The sequence below is a fragment of the Diabrotica virgifera genome, chromosome 6, assembly GCF_917563875.1.
Source record: "Diabrotica virgifera virgifera chromosome 6, PGI_DIABVI_V3a".
NCBI lineage: Eukaryota > Metazoa > Arthropoda > Insecta > Coleoptera > Chrysomelidae > Diabrotica > Diabrotica virgifera.
In genome coordinates this window covers 138,689,812-138,707,573 of record NC_065448.1, presented here as the reverse complement: position 1 = coordinate 138,707,573, position 17,762 = coordinate 138,689,812, and the positions used below count along the sequence as shown (strand labels likewise).

At 30.3% G+C, this 17,762-nt stretch overlaps 1 protein-coding gene across 3 annotated transcripts in view; it reads right to left on the bottom strand.

Annotated features, from left to right (window-relative positions):
• Window positions 1–15,050, bottom strand: part of LOC126886903 (acyl-CoA-binding domain-containing protein 5) — a 115,114-nt gene extending 100,064 nt beyond the window's left edge. Inside the window, exons 1-2 of one of the 3 annotated variants that reach the window (XM_050654040.1) lie at window positions 14,891–15,050; window positions 14,746–14,837 (exon numbers count right to left, since the gene is read on the bottom strand). In XM_050654040.1, the coding sequence (XP_050509997.1) occupies window positions 14,746–14,806 (61 nt within the window). In that variant the 5' untranslated portion in view covers window positions 14,807–14,837; window positions 14,891–15,050. Of the gene's footprint in view, window positions 1–14,745; window positions 14,844–14,890 lie in introns of all 3 variants that reach the window. The other 2 variants (XM_050654042.1, XM_050654041.1) reach the window with 2 other exon arrangements.
• Between the last annotated feature and the right edge of the window lie 2,712 nt (window positions 15,051–17,762).

The window sequence follows — 17,762 nt, the reverse complement described above, 5'->3', positions numbered from 1 at the left end:
GATTTAAAAAGTCTTAGGACCTCTGGGAAGCTAAAAATTTGCATAAGGGCATAATTTTATATCCTTTATCGAAAACATAAGTAGCGGGGCTGATCGGTGCGGGGGCATTTTTGACCATCTTATCCCGCTATAGCCTTTCTTCATTTGCTGTTTCTCCAACTGAAATATTAGTGATTCCACGTGGTGCTCGAAACATAACCAAAACTAAACGCACGAGAGAATAAACCGCAATCCTAACGGAGTCACCATATAAGAAGGAACTTGAAAACAGCATTGCAGCAAAAATGACTCCCTCCAAAATCCAACAAGTTAAAAGAAAGGTTATGAATCAAAACGAAAACAAAAAAAACTCACTAAAAAAATTAAAGTGTTCCGTTCAGAAGGAGAAGGAGAGGTTACAAGATCACAGGATGATAGCTTCTGCGTATACTGTAAGGAGCAATATGCACATACCACCAGAGTTGATGGATGGATAAAATTAATGTTCAAACATGTGTAATAACTGGGCACACGAAGGTTGCACAGGATGGCCAGAAGACGATTTAGACGACTTTGTGTGTGGAAATTGCCAATAATACAGGGTGTTTCTTTGGGAAAGTAACATACGTTAACTGTAGAAAGAGGACACTTAGGCGATCTGAAAAATACCATACTTAATGGATCTTACTCCATTAATAACAAAGATACTGGGTGTTTTATCTATTTTGCCATTTTCTTAATTTGTTCATAACTTTTTAACCACACTGTATATTTATTTTATATTTGGCATGCAAATATCATTTAAGGTGTACAATAATTTAATTTATTTACAATTGTAAAAAATCCAGATCCGAATTAAAAAATATTGGAAAAATGTTCCGATCCCAAAACAACACCCTGTGCATTAAATTTTTTTTAAATGGATTTTTCAGTTGAAAAGAGGATGAAAAACTAAATTCAGTGGTATAATTTGAATTTTCGGCAAAATAATTTTTCTGGTGAAATTTTGAATTTGAATTCGGAAATTAAGTGAATTTCGAGAGCTCTAAGTAGAAAAAAATTGAAATACAGTTTACAACTTGTCAACCTCACTGTATATTGATTTTATATTTAACATGCGAATATTCTTTTAGGTGTCCAATCAATCAATTTATTTACAATTATAATAAATCCAGGTCCGGTTTAAAAAATATTGTGTAAATATTTCGACCCAAAAAAACACCTTGCATATTAATTTTATTTAAAATGGATTTCGCATTTGAAAAGAGGATGAAAAACAAAATTAGTGGTATACTTTGAATTTTCGACAAAATGATTTTTCTGGTAAAATTTTGAATTTGAATTCTGAAATTATGTCAATTGCGAGAGCTCTTGTAGAAAAAATTAAAACGCGACTTAATTTTAATTAATACCATTATTTAATCTAAATTGGTAAAATGTTAATATTTTAGTGTTTTTTATTATGTGTGAAAAATAGTTTTTTGCGAATATTCATCTTTAAATAATGAATAAATAATAAAGGGTCAATAAAGAATACATCACTTTAATCAACAAAATAGCTAAAAATTATAACAACACAGCGAAAATTTGCAGCATAATCACTATTCAAAACTAAAGTACTTATTCAAAATTACCACCACCAAAAATTATTTTTTTTATACGTAGGTACGGTAAATTTTTGTAGTTAGGTACCTAGCGTCATGTGTACTGTGTACTGTGTGTGTTGACTAAGTGTCTTGTTACATTGCAAAGTCAACGTCATTGTCTTTGCAAAGAGACGCTAATTGTATCCGAACGTCTGCGGTCCCTCCGGTGAGTACCGATCCCACAAGGACAGAAACTATTTTCATTTATTAATTTATAATAAACGAAAAATTTCTGACCCTGGTGATATTCGAACTCACAACCATTCGGACATTTCGATCCAAAGGTAGGCGCTCTTACCACTGAGCCACAGAGGGGGTCATCAAAAATTGTTGTTATGTGTGCAAAGGTTAATATTTAACCAATTTAGATTAAATAATGGTATTAATTAAAATTAAGTCATATTTTAATTTATTTTACATTGAGCTTCGCAATTCACATAATTTCAGAATTAAAATTTTTACCAAAAAAATCATTTTGCCGAAAATTCAAAATATACCACTAATTTTGTTTTTTTTTTCCTATTTTCAAATGCAAAATCCATTTTAAAAAAATTTAATATACAAGGTGTTTTTTGGGTTGGAACATTTATACAATATTTTTTAATCCGGACCTGGATTTTTTATAATTGTAATTAAATTAATTGAGTGGACACCTAAAAGAATATTCGCGTGTTAAATATAAAATCAATATACAGTGTGGTTGACAAGTTGTAAGCTGTATTTCAATTTATTTCTACTTAGAGCTCTCGCAATTCACTTAATTTCAGAATTCAAATTCCAAATTTCACCAGAAAAATCATTTTGCCGAAAATTCAAAGTATACCACTAAATTTAGTTTTTTATCCTCTTTTCAACTGAAAAATCTATTTTAAAAAAATTTAATGTACAGAGTGTTGTTTTGGGGTCGGAACATTTTTCCAATATTTTTTAAGCCGGACCTAGATTTTTTACAATTGTAAATAAATTAATTTATTGTACGCCTTAAATGATATTTGCGTGCCAAATATAAAATAAATATACAGTGTGGTTAAAAAGTTATGAACCAATTAAGAAAATGGCAAAATAGATAAAACACCAAATATCTTTGTTATTAATGGAGTAAGACCCATTAAGTATGGTATTTTTGAGACCGCCTAAGTATCCTCTTTCTACAGTTAACGTATGTTACTTTACCAATAAAACACCCTGTATAATACAATCCAATTTCCCGGTTGTGCCCCAATTACCATACGGTTCTGCCCCTTGGGTAGGGGCATAACCGTAAAAGCGAATGCAATTTTTTTATGTTTTTGATTTTCTGATGGTTTTTATATAGTTAAACGCAATTCATTGTTTAGTTATTATGTTAAACCATGTAATAGTTAACTATCATTTAATAAATATAAATAGACTATTTTTTATACCTACTTTCCCTTAGCTACCCGGTTGTGCCCCCCTTCCTATTACCTGTCGAAAAAACGCTTCAGTACCCTGACTGCTGAAGTGTCACGAACAGGGTATATTTTTGTCTTATTACCCTGGCCTATTATTGGAGTAAAGCGATACATTATGCTGATGGTATTCACGTAATATACAATTATTACTAAGGTAATAAATATGCGAGTGGCAGGCACGCCCAAAATCACATGGTATTGAATTGTGGACACGGTGTGGTGAATTTTATTTTGAATTATAAGTGGGGGAATATCGTCAAAAACGCCATTTTACCCTAAAAAAAAAGAAATCATGGTTTTTTGCGTTTAACTCGCTACAACTCTATTCGGTTTTAATAGTTTTTTCTGAAATTTCTATAGCACCTTTCTGAAGACTATGGGACCAGTTGTAAGCTTTCAGTCTTATTCTTAAAAAAGTTATGAACTTTTCAAAATAAAAGGTGCAGATTCGTTAATTGCAAAGTTAAATCGCAAAAGTTGAGTGGCAAAATTTGAAATTTAGCTTATTAATCACATTTATGGTAAAATATAGAGTACAAAGAAGTTTTCTGGGGAGTTTTAGATCGTTTTAGTTAAGTGATAAAATCTGAAATTTAGCTTATTAATCATGTTCATGGTAAAATATAAGTACAGTACAAAGAAGTTTTCTGGGGAGTTTTAGATCAAAATGTTTTATAGAAAAAAAAAATGGTGCAACTTCTTAATACCGACATTATACATACACCCCCAAAATAACGCTTATTTCTTGAGATACTGACCACGGGTGTTGAATGGCTAATTTTGGTCTTACTTTATGTTTTTGATGGTGCTGAAAACGAAAATAAAGTATATTTTAAATTTTAAGTGGGGGGACATTGTCAAAATCGCAATTTTATCATAAAAACAAAAAAAATTAATTCACGTTTTTCTTAAAATTAGAAGTAGCGCCATTTTTTTCTATAAAACTCCACAGAAAACTTCTCTGTACTCTATATTTTAACATAAACGTGTCTAAAATGCTAAATTTCAAATTTTGGCACTTAACTTTTGCGATTTAACTTTGCACTTAACACATCTGCACCTTATAGGTACTTTAAAAATTCATAACTTTTATTAGAAAAATACTGAATGCTTGTCCCATAGTCTTCAGAAAGGTGAAAAATGCCCTACTCCAAGAAATTAACGCACCACCTTAACAATTGGTCATTTTACGAATTTCCTAAATCTGTTGTCCGATTTAAGTGAGTTTTTTAATATGTTGCCCTATACTTTAACAATATCGCCGTAATAATATTGTTGCTAGACAAGTAAATTGTAAATTGTAAAATGTATACCGGGTGTACCAATCAAACTGTGATTTTTTCTTTAAGTTCGCGTGACTCTGTGGAATATTCTAGCATTTATAAAATACTTAAATTAAAACCCAATTATAGCCTCATGTTTTCTTAACATTTTGTTTTTAGATTCATTAGGTTATGTTGGATAATAACAAAGTTAGTTACTTTAACAACTGGCCATGTTCGTCATCAGTACAGGGTGTTTTTAAATAAGTATGACAAACTTTAAAGGGTTACACTACATGAAAAAATAATGACAGTTTGCTTTATAAACGTATGACCGCTAATGCTCCGTTTCCGAGATACGGGATGCTGTTACAAACTGGCGATTTATTTATTGGTCTAAAACAGGTTGAGATATGCAAATGAAATTTGGTGGGTTTTAAGAGGTAGTTATTGCGCATTTTTGGCATACAAATAAGAATTTTATCTTCACCATTGGCGCGCATACGGGTAATATGACCTTTATGTAAATCCAATGGTGAACATATAATCCTTAATTGTATGTCAAAAAATGCACATGTCATTTTCATATCTCAACCTGCTTTAGAGCAATAAATAAATCATCGGTTTGTAAGAAAAGTTTTAATATCCTGTATCTCGGAAAAGAAAGCATTTCGGGACATATGTTTATAAAGCAATTATTATTTCATTTTTTCATGTAAAATTACCCCTTAAAGTTTGCCGCACTTATTTAGAAACACCCTATATTGATGAAGAGCATGGCAAGTTGTTAAAGTACCTAACGTTTTTATTATCTAACATAAGCGAGTGGATAAAATATGAGAATGATAAGAAAACCTGAGGCTATAGATGGGTTTTATAAATGCTAGAATATTCCACAGGGTGTGGTGAACTTTGAGAAAAAAACACAGTTTGATTGGTACACCCGGTATACAGTGACATTTTACCTGTCTAGCAACAATTTTATTACAGCGATATTGTTAAAGAATAAGGCTATGACATATTAAAAAATCACTTAAATCGGACAACAGGTTTAGGAAATTCGAGACATATAAATGACCCATTTTTAAGGTGGTGCGTTAATTTCTTGGAATAGTGTATATTTATGATGTAAAAATTTTAGAAAAAAATATTAAAACCGAACAGAGCACTAGTGAGTTAAAAGCAGAAAAACGTGATTTCTATTTTATTATTATTTTTAGGGTAAAATTTCGTTTTTGACAATGTTCCCCCATTTAAAATTCAAAATAAATTTTATTTTTGTTTTCAACACCATTATAATAGAATACGTGTCGTAATGGGGTAGTTACTCTGAGAAGAGGGTTGGTTGTTAGGAATACACTATTTGTTCATACTTTATTTATTGAACACTACTACTTATTATCAGTAACAAGTTGGTGGACGAAAGTCTATATTATAACTACCTTGATGGTTGAATAATGAATGCTGAATAATGAATGATCTCTTTATTTACTTGTTACGTATCTATAATCAATCCCAATTGTTTATTATGATTGTTGACACGATTCGACCTAATGAAATAATTATATCAAAATAGCTGACTAAGGTGATCTTGAAACAAGTGCATTATATTGGGAAATTTGTGTCACCTAGCTATTTACAACAACAGGCAATGTTTGTTTTAAGATATTTAAAAATTAAATGAATATGAGTTGCTTTTATTTTGGAATGATAATATAAGTCCTGTACATCCCCTAGCCTTACAAGAAAAATTTTCTGAGAGATGTACCTTATTTTCTCTGCCTTTCCGACAAAGAAGAAAATTTTTCTAAACAACGTCACCAGCTCATTACTGTGTTAAAGATTTATCCAAATATATACAAATATAAAATACAAATATAATATATACAAATATACAACTTATTGCCCTATAAAAAAAATTAGTCCTCAAACATCGTCTATTCTTACTTATTACTTCCTTATATCTCGCGAAATTCTACACTCAGAAATTGTAATGTATATTTTACCTTTTCCCTACTTAAAATAAAATTATAACTTTAATTCTTACATTTGAACTTACTTTTTAATTATACTTCTTTCACTTTTAAAATAATTATTTGATTTTCTGACCTTCTACATATTCTTCAATTAAAAAAATTTCTCCGATTTCTTCCTCTTCTTCTTGACTGGTACTTTACTAATACATATTTTCATTTTCTTTATACTTAGTACTTTCTTCATAGTGTACTAATAAACAAAAATCTTCTTCTTCATATTTCTTCATGATTTCTTTATCACTTACTTTATATTTCATGTATCTTCCTTCCTATATTCGTATTATTTCATAATTCTTCATTTTCTAACCCCTACCTACTTGATGGGTAGTTTTTCGCAACTTTATACCCTTGAATTTGCTTCCGGTCCTTTCTCCACGTCCTTAGTCGTGGGAAGGTTTGTTCCAAAAAGACAAAATGGATAGTTGTGCGCTTAAAAAAAATCTTCTACATTTTGCATCCCTAAATTCCTGTCTGATCTGATATACTCAGTCTATGTGAGATCCAGTTAGTTTCAAAACACGAAATGGGTATGCTAATATCTTCTAATTTTCATTTTGTACCTTTTTCTTGACAAGAGTCGGTTTTCTCCCTGAATTGTCTTTACTTAATTTTGGTTCTAATATATTAAAAAATCAATGGTCTACATAATTCATCACAAAACATTAAAAAAAATCATATTTATACTAAAATTCAACCGATATTGAAAACTTGAAATGAAAAAATCTTATTGTCGTTGTCAAAACTTCCACATTCAATAAAAATTCGAAAAAAAGTGGTAATAAAAATAGACTATATTTTATTAAAAAAAAATCACGAAAGAATCTATTTACCTATCATTATTCTATCTAGCTAGAACTATTCTTTTCAATGCTATCTATCTAACATCTAACACCTATCTATTTAACATCTATCTAGCTAACATCTATCTAGGATTATTTTCTTATCTCGGTTATTTTTCTTATCTAGGTTATTTTTCCAATCTAGGTTATTTTTCCTATCTTATTTAGGGTTATTTTTCTTATCTAGGGCCCTATACTATTTGCACGTCTACTACCTATAAAATTAACCTAAAAGTTAAGAACGAGAAAAACTTATGAATAAACGCTAAATAAATAATGTGCGTTTTTGCTATTTACTAAATAATAGTTTTTCCTCACTTAGTTCAGCTTAGTTCGGTTCGGTTCGCGAATGGTCACTAATTACGTCACAAAAAAGTCTCTATTTCTCTAATTGAGATACAGTCTTACATGACCTCATTTGAATTAAATAAGTATTTTTATATTATAGAATTTAAAGTTAGTTTACATTATAAAAAATTTAAAGTAACTTAATATTATACTAAATATCTACATGTACTTGAAGCAATACAACCTATTCTTCTTAAATAGTACTTTTTACTTTTATTAATCATGTTCATGGTAAAATATAAGTACAGTACAAAGAAGTTTTCTGGGGAGTTTTAGATCAAAATGTTTTATAGAAAAAAAAAATGGTGCAACTTCTTAATACCGACATTATACATACACCCCCAAAATAACGCTTATTTCTTGAGATACTGACCACGGGTGTTGAATGGCTAATTTTGGTCTTACTTTATGTTTTTGATGGTGCTGAAAACGAAAATAAAGTATATTTTAAATTTTAAGTGGGGGGACATTGTCAAAATCGCAATTTTATCATAAAAACAAAAAAAATTAATTCACGTTTTTGCTATTTACTAAATAATAGTTTTTCCTCACTTAGTTCAGCTTAGTTCGGTTCGGTTCGCGAATGGTCACTAATTACGTCACAAAAAAGTCTCTATTTCTCTAATTGAGATACAGTCTTACATGACCTCATTTGAATTAAATAAGTATTTTTATATTATAGAATTTAAAGTTAGTTTACATTATAAAAAATTTAAAGTAACTTAATATTATACTAAATATCTACATGTACTTGAAGCAATACAACCTATTCTTCTTAAATAGTACTTTTTACTGTATAAAATTCTTTTTAATTATTCGGTTTTCTAATCTTTTGTCGTCAAATCTTCTTTAAATTATCCTTAAAAACTTGTCCTTCATTATGATAATTTTTAAGGCTTAATTGTCCATATTCTTTTGTCTTTTTCCTCCAATGTGGTTCCTTGTCATATATAACTTCCTTGCGTCATTATGACTTGTATGCCTTTATTTTCTTCTTACATCATTACTTTCTTTTCTTCTTAAAATCATTGTATAAAAATTCTTGTATATCCTTGTATATAAATAATTCAATTTCTTTTCCATAGTCATATATTTAATTTTTTTCGTCTTTAATGTTTCTTTGTCTTGTCCTTGGTAAAAAATTCTCTAAATCTTGATTCATCGGTCCCATAATATCGGAACTCATATTTTCCGTGAAACTTATTCTTGTCCATCATGTTTGTATTTTCCTTTCTTCTTCTTTAAAACGTTTATTTGTTTGTCGTTTCTTACATTTTCAATAATATTATTTCAATATATTCTCAAAATTCTTCATTATCGTAATTCCATTAAATTCTAATTCACCTTTCCTAGTGTGTAATTTCAGTAATTTTTATGTCTTATGTAATGCGTAAAACTCTATTCAGCAAATTCCTCATGTATGTATTTCTGACTCGTTCAGGGTCAGGTAACAAAAGTATAATATGCCAAATAAAAGCCTGATATAGCATTTTAATCCGTTCAAGTTAAAAATAGATTTATGTATAATATGTACTCGTATAGAGTTAAAAATAGTTATTATGTAAATAAAAATCGTAAACACTTTTTAAAAGTTCTATCTAGGTATTTAAATCAAAGTTCGTCTATTTTCAAAAAAAAAAAATAAAATGTAACATCACTTATGTAGTTAAAATATCAAGTAACTGGTCAAATAAATGCTTCTTGAAATGAATATTATGAAAAACTAGACCTAATTTACTAATTGTATTAAAAATAATTACCCTAATACTTCCATAATAATTATATAGTATGCATTATATTTACTAAAAGAAAATTTGTACGTGTCTGTGAGACTGTATGCAATTTAAAAAATAGTAAAGAGTTACTCACATTCACTATTGTCATTGTCCACTACTGTCTATTTGGTTTCCAAGTCCTCTTGAAGCTGGGCGTGGTCCCAAGACTCCGAACTTCATTCCTGCCGACATCTACCATTTCTACCCTGCGGCTAGGTCTCTCCAAATCCATCTCATACTCCATCTACCAATTTTTTCCTTCTCTTCCAATTATAGAAGCTCGCCATCTTTCCTGTTCCCTACCTCAGAAGTCCAGTTCGTCTCTCCAGGTCGCCATATAATAGTATATGTGTCGTAATGGGGTAGTTACTCTGAGAAGAGGGTTGGTTGTTAGGAATACACTATTTGTTCATACTTTATTTATTGAACACTACTACTTATTATCAGTAACAAGTTGGTGGACGAAAGTCTATATTATAACTACCTTGATGGTTGAATAATGAATGCTGAATAATGAATGATCTCTTTATTTACTTGTTACGTATCTATAATCAATCCCAATTGTTTATTATGATTGTTGACACGATTCGACCTAATGAAATAATTATATCAAAATAGCTGACTAAGGTGATCTTGAAACAAGTGCATTATATTGGGAAATTTGTGTCACCTAGTTATTTACAACAACAGGCAATGTTTGTTTTAAGATATTTAAAAATTAAATGAATATGAGTTGCTTTTATTTTGGAATGATAATATAAGTCCTGTACACCATCAAGAACATAGAGTATGACCAAAATTAGCCATTCACCACCCGTATTCAGTATCTCGAGAAATATGCCTTATTTTGGAAGTGTATAACCTCGATATTAAAAGTTGCACCATTTTTTTATAAAACATTTTCATCTACAACTCCCCAGAAAACGTCTGTGTACTCTACATATATTTTAACATAAACCTGATTAAAAAGCTATATTTCAAATTTTGTCACTCAACTTTTGCGATTAAATTCACTAATTTGTACATATTAGGTATTTTCAGAAATTCGTCACTTTTATTAGAATAAGACTGAAGGCACAACTTTACTAAAAATGATTTTATTAACGTTTCGACGTCCAAATGGGACGTCGTTGTCAAAATACAAAATATTAATGATTATTATTTTGTATTTTGGCAACGACGCGAAACGTTAATAAAAATTGTGGCTTAATTCCGATTTAGAATAGTTAATTACAAAAATGCCACAAGGAAATAGCTTGAGAACAACAAGACTGAAGGCTTGCAACAAATCCCATAATCTTCAAAAATGTAAAAGGTTGATATTCCATAAACATTTCAGAAAAAAATATTAAAACCAAACAGAGTTCTGCGGAGTTAAACACAAAAAAATGTGATTTTCTTTTTACTTTTAGGATAATATTGCGTTTTTGACAGTGTTCCCCCAATTAAAATTCAAAATAAACCTCATTTTCGTTTTCAGCACCATGAAAAACATAAAGTAACACCAAAATTAGCCGTTCACCACCAGTGGTCAGTATCTCGAGAAATATGCGTTTTTTTTTATTTGTGCCACTCGTGTTCACTATGTTCACATGTATTATCGGCGTCTATGGTTATCCATTATAAAAAAAAAAGAGTAGAGGAATAATATGCCAATCATTAGTCTAGGCGCTAAATAGAGGTCACCGTGTCCTTTTCAATTCTGATGAACAAACTCAACGGATTCTTATGGAATTTTGGCTGCTGATTACGAATTATTTTGAGGGTGGATTTCGACCTGAGTGGTCAAAAAATTGTTGTAAACAATTTAATTGTTTATAAGGCTCTGGCTCATAAACTAAAAGAGATAAAAAAAATGTTTCAAGTAAAATTTGGTCCTTAATAAAAAACGAAGAAAAAAACGTTTACTTAACTTAAATCCAACAATTAGAATTCAAGATATTGTAAAATGAGTGCACAATGCAAATTGCAAAATAAGTATTTTTCGAAACTTTATCGATCGTAACTCGGCTTCTACGCATGCAAATGAGCCTTAGAAGGTCTCATTTTAAAGCTTAATTAATAGGCTTCCAAACAAAGTTTGAAGTTATAATTTTATTTAAAAAATTGTACATTAATTTGTTTATAAGGGTTTCAAACAAATTTAATCTATAAACATTTACACTTTAATTAACAATAATGATAGAAAAACTCAAAAGGAAAATTTTAAGATTACGAAAATGTTCGAAGTTTATTTTTGGCCAAGATATCGATATTGTGGCTACGAATATCGTCACTTACTTGACTGTGAGCCGATCTTGCGCCTCATAGCGCGCCATTAAAATATCGATATCTTGGCCAACAATAAACTTACGAACTTTTTCATAGGCTCAAATTGTTCCTTTTGAGTTCTTCTATCATTATTGTTAATTAAAATATAAACGTTTATAGCTCAACTTTGCGTGAAACCCATATAAACAAATTAATGTATGTACAATTTTTTTAAGAAAATTATAACTTCAAACGGGTATAACTTTAAAAGAAATGAAGATAAAGTAACTTAACAAAAGACTAAGTTTTCAATCTAATAGCACATAAAATAACATTAAAAATATTACTCCAAGTTACTGTTCCAAGTTCATTATCGTTGGAACTTTACCGCGCTGAGCAGATAGGACGTGAATTATAAATTGTAAAATTCCCTCATCTTCTTTAGTCTCAGCATCCATTATGGCTTGCAAATTTTAGAAGCCTCGGAGGTGTAACCAGAGAAGGTTCCCATTGTTTCCAGTCTGGTAGGATGTAGAGTAATATTTTTAAGGTTATTTTATGTGCTATTAGATTGAAAACTTAGTATTTTGCTAGCAGTTGCCGTTAAGGCATCCCTGCCATTTCGTTCGTTGCAGTCCGTAGCTGCATATGTCTCCTGATGAGAGACTAATAAGTTTCAAAACCGGTAGAGGTGCTTGCTGCACTCTCTGATTGGAGTAGAATATGATGTGGCTGTAGTTTCGTGTTGCAACGAAATTGAAAATGGTTATTCATTTTTTAATTTAACAAACTTTGTTTTGAAGCCTATTAATTAAGCTTTAAAATGAGACCTAGCAAATACTAGCAAAAAAATAGCAAATACTAACATGAGGAGAACGGAATGATGGACGGACGAAATACAAGAGAAAATAAAGAACAAAAAAGACAAATGGAACAGATACCTAAGCACAAAACACCCGGAAGATTACGAGGCATATAAAGAAAAAAAGAAAGAGGTTAACATGGCGGTGAAAGCAGGAAATGAAAGGTCATGGAAAACCAAAAACTCTTCTATGGTGCATTAAAACAACTCAGACAAAAGAAAGAGCACACGATGCCGAATATAAAAGACAAGAATGGAAACATACTAACAGAAGAAAAACAAATAATGGAAAGATGGAGAGAACATTTCAAAGAGCTAACTCATGCAGACACGGACAACATAGGAGAGATACAAGAAAGGAATGAAGAACAACAAGTGGAATCCATAACAAGAGAGGAATTAGAGAAAGCAACAGAAAGAGTAAAATTGGGCAAAGCACCAGGCATGGATCATATCACCCTGGAAATGATAAAATTCATGGGGACAGAGGGAATGGATAGCATGAAAGAACTAATGAATGATATCATAAATAGAGCAGAATTACCAAAAGACTGGAAGAAAGACATTATATTACCAATACACGAAAAGGGAGAAAAGAGAAACTGTAATAATTACTGAGGTATCACCATATCAAGTATCCTTGGGAAGGTATTCGCAAGAATAATAGACATGAATAAAAACCCAAATAGAAACAACTACGGAAGACACACAGTGTGGATTCAGGAAGGGCAGAAGCACGCAAGACCGAATATTCACATTAAGACAAGTAAGTGAGAAGGTAAGCTAGCCCAACAATTTTTCTTGCCCTTGACATCATGTTTGATATAAAGTTAATAATAATATCACTATACACTATTTTCAGGCTTTAAATCAAATAGTTTTACACTAAACACGTTGATTACTTGTGCATGAATAATTGGGAACTGATAAAATTATAAAAGCGTACCACTGACCTAACAATTTTTGCAGTTGTGGCCGTATTGAATTACATCAGTTTTATTGTCGCGGTGTGTATTATCGCCACATCTCCCAGTTATGGCCATATTGCATTTTCAAACCTTCCAAAAACCCTACAGTGAAATACCGAAGTATCTTACTTTATACTTATCCAAAACAATATTTTAGTTCAGGCTGTATTGCATTAGATGGGACATAATATAGGCAACCTTTTGCAGCCTTAACTCAAAATTTGAATTTTTTGCAGTTGTGGCACTATTGAACTAGGTGTGCGATATGTCAAAAACGAAACATATAGAAAAACTCCTTTTTGCTTTAACTCAATGCTATTTTATTATGGTTTTGGAGATTTCATAAAAGACCAGTAAAAAGGTTCTGAGCACTAAATGGATTAAAGCCATATATTGAGCAATAAGCTGCAACACTAGAGAAAGTTTTTTAGTAGAACAACCTGGAAAACCATGTATTGAAACATACCTTTTATACTACATTCGCTCTCGCGAGATTTTTTTTGAGACATTCGGAATAGGAAACGTACAACACAAAAATCCCTACCTCACACTATTAACTGCTAAAATCAACTCAAATCAACTTAATCTTTCATTAAAAAAAGAAGAATTATTAGAAATAGTGGGAGTGTCTACTAATCTCATAAAATTTTGTGAAGTTTATTTCTACAAAATATTTTTATTTTGTACAATATCAATACATTATAATGGTTTAAATAAATAAATAAATATTGATTGGCGTAAAGTTTATGTTATTTTTATGTCTGTTTACTATTAATAATATTGGATATGAGCAGGTGCGTTGGTTTTGTAGTAATTTCCAGTCACTTCTGACAACTGAATTTTTCAAAAAAGAAATTACTAACGTCAGTGTCAAAAAAAATCTCGCGAGAGCGAATGTAGTATACCTCAAAAAACGAAAAACAATTTATACATTATGTAAGTAGATTTTGAATTAGTCTGACCATTAGTATTACCATGATGTTAAAACATTACCTACTGACTCTTAACAACTGATATGTTATTTGTTGCATATTCTGGAGCTCTTTACCTCTTAAAATTGTTGCCTCTGTTATTAGATCTTGTATCTTTATTATGTTAACTGTTTTAAACTGCTTTAACGCACCAAATTTAGTTGTTATTAGTATTAAAAGATAGTTATCCCAAGATCTTTCAAGTTCTTAGATATTTATCAGTAATTAAAATAAAAGTATAATTTAATTTGTTTCGGAATCATAACAGATCCGAATAAAAAATCTAGAAAGTATCCCTTAAAAAGTCAACAGGATATAGATATCTTTTCTATGTGGACTTTGTTTTTGGAGCAAATATAAATAAATTAATACTTACCATTTTTTGGTAAACTTCGAATGACATTCACAGCAGCATTAAATTTTTGTTCGGTCGTCATGTTTATAAAGGACAACTGTAGATTTTAATTCCTAAAACTTTATGTTTTTAATATAAATGGAGAAAAGAAAAACATTACACCTACTTCCTTATGTATTCTTCATTCATGTCAACATGACAAACATAACATGTCATGTCATAACTGTCATATATCTTATCTTTCTTGACTTGATCATAGAGTTATATATTAGCATAGAGAGAGTGTCATTCAGAGCTAAAGTTCACTTTACATCAACAATAAATTGAATTGACAAAGTTATTCAAGGCCAAATTTGACGAGTACAAAATGTATGGTTTGTAAAAGAAAATGAAGGAATTTGACGAAATAGAACAATTGAATTTATTTTATTTTGTCAAATTTCTTTATTTTCTTTTTGTTCACGGTAAAATTGGATGTAGAATTGTGTTTTGTACAAGTCAAATTTGACCTTGAATAACTTGTTGTCAATTTCTTATTAAGTCCACTTTACATCAACAATAAATTGGACAAGAAATTGACCAAGTTATTCAAGGCCAAATTTGACGTGTAAAAGCACACTTTGACATCTAAGTTTGTTCGTTATAAACTTCACGTGAAGAAATTGACGAAAAAGAAAATTGTTCTATTTTTTCATTTATTTGGCGTGAATTCAGTGTCACCAACCTGTGTCCATTTGGCGGGAAGTGGAAGTAGAGCTGTAGAGCTTTTTGTTTATTATTATTTGTTGAGGTTGAGTCTTTCATGTTCATGACAACCTAAAAATTTTGATTGGAAAATGCATATAAGATAAGGGGGTGGGAAAATGGAAATTAGTGGCTTTTTTGCAGTTCTGTCTGTTAGTTTTGCTCTGGCTGGGTCTCTTTTGTTTAAACAATTATGTAAGTATTATAAAAACGTTTTCAATTTTCTGTATTCTTTAGGAAACGAATTATTTATGCATATTATTACCTGTAAATAGTAGTACCTATTTCCTATTTCTTTTGATTTTTAATTGTAAAGAATAGAAAAATTACCATTCATTTTAATTTTTTAGAATCAGCTGAAAGTGGTCTACAAAAAAACCAGGAAGGAAACGTATTATAGCCTTGTTGTGGCTATGAAAGGCAAAAGAAAGATACCTATAAAAAGTGTATTGACTAGTTGGAAGAAACTCCACATTGTCGATGCATAATAAGATATTACTTTATAAACAAATATCAAGACCTAGGAATGGAACCTGGATAATATAGTCATCAAGAAGATAGCAGGAGGTCATGAGCAACAACAACTTCATAAGTATGAGAATATTGAGGAAATCCAGCTCCTCGATATCTACTACTGGACAAACTAGAAGATTGAAGAGGACAAAGCCTTTTGAACTAGTTTGAGTGATAGGTGATAGTGAAAAGCAGAGCGTAGTGCTTGTGTGCCTGTGTATGTTAGAATAGTGCACGATCTTGTTAGATTAGATAAGAGACGCTATAGGGTAAGCTCTTCATTTTAAGGAACAGTAGTAATTTAGGTTAAATTAAAATTGCTCATTGGTCAGTTATGACCAGATTGTAATTCTCTGATGTTTGGCAAAAAGGGCTGAAGTCAGAATTGCACATCAATAATGTTTTGATGATTTCTGGACCATAAAAAAAGTGTTGCAGACTTAAACTGTATGTACCAATAAAAAGAGCCGATTTTTCTGGTCCAGAAATCATCAAAACATTATCGATGTGCAATTCTGACTTAAGCCCTTTTTCCCAAACATCAGAGAATTGCAATGTACAATTCAATACAAATGAATCATCATCGTAGTGATGATTATGGAAAAATATATATATATATATATATATATATATATATATATATATATATATATATATATATATATAGAAATATATATATTTTGTGCAATAAAAATGTTTATATTTATCAAGGATGTATTATTTGGTATGGCCACATATACTTCTGGTATATCGTCGGTGATGTGACAATACCTCCTATCTGCTTTTTCATGAATTTTGTAGGAGACGAAAAACCATTTTTAGGGTCATCTGTTTTCACATGTAAATTTTGACATGTTTTGTAGTAAATAGATAATTGAATTTATTACAAAACATGTCAAAAAATATCATATGAAAACAGGAGGTGACTGTAAAAAAAGTTTTTAGTCTCTCTTACAAAATGGTTAACAGTTAATAGAGAGACAGATAATCGAGGTTCCACTGTATAGTGAAATTTGGACACCCGACACCCCATACAAATTTTATGGGGGTTTTGTTCGTTTAAACCCCCCCCCCCCAAACTTTTGTGTAAGTTACAATTGAATTATTATTGTGGTACTATTAAACACAATGTTTTTAAAACTTTTTTGCCTCTTAGTACTTTTTTGAAGTCAGTTTTTATCGTGATATTTTGAATATTTGTCAAATCCACCACATATTTGTATATGGTTAAGTACGATTGTAGAGACTAATAATATGAAAATTTATTTATGATTTACATTTTTAGGTATATTTTGAACCATTTTAAAAAGAAGCCATATCTTGATAAAAAGAGCTTTATCGAAAAAATAGAAAGAGGTAAAAAAGTTTTAAAAACACAGTGTTTAACTAATGGTACCGCAGAAATAATTTAATTGGAACGTACCCAAAAGTTTGGGGGGGTTAAAGGGAACAAAACCCCCATAAAATTTTTATGGGGTGCACAAATTTCACTATAATTTTTCTTTAAGATGTTACTGCAATAATATTGCTTCATGTCCATTTTCAATAAAAAATCTTTAATAGTTTTCGATATATTCGAAAAAATCGAATTTTCATTTTGTATCTTCAAAGGGCTGTAACTTTTTTTGTGTGCATATTTGTACTAAGGTAAGTTAGGTTCATTCAAATTATTTTTGGTCCCAGAATATGTGATTTAATTTACGACCAATCTTTTCGGGACACCCTGTATAATAAATGGGATTAGCTGGCTTAAAAATTCATAATCTACGTTCTGTAGAAAG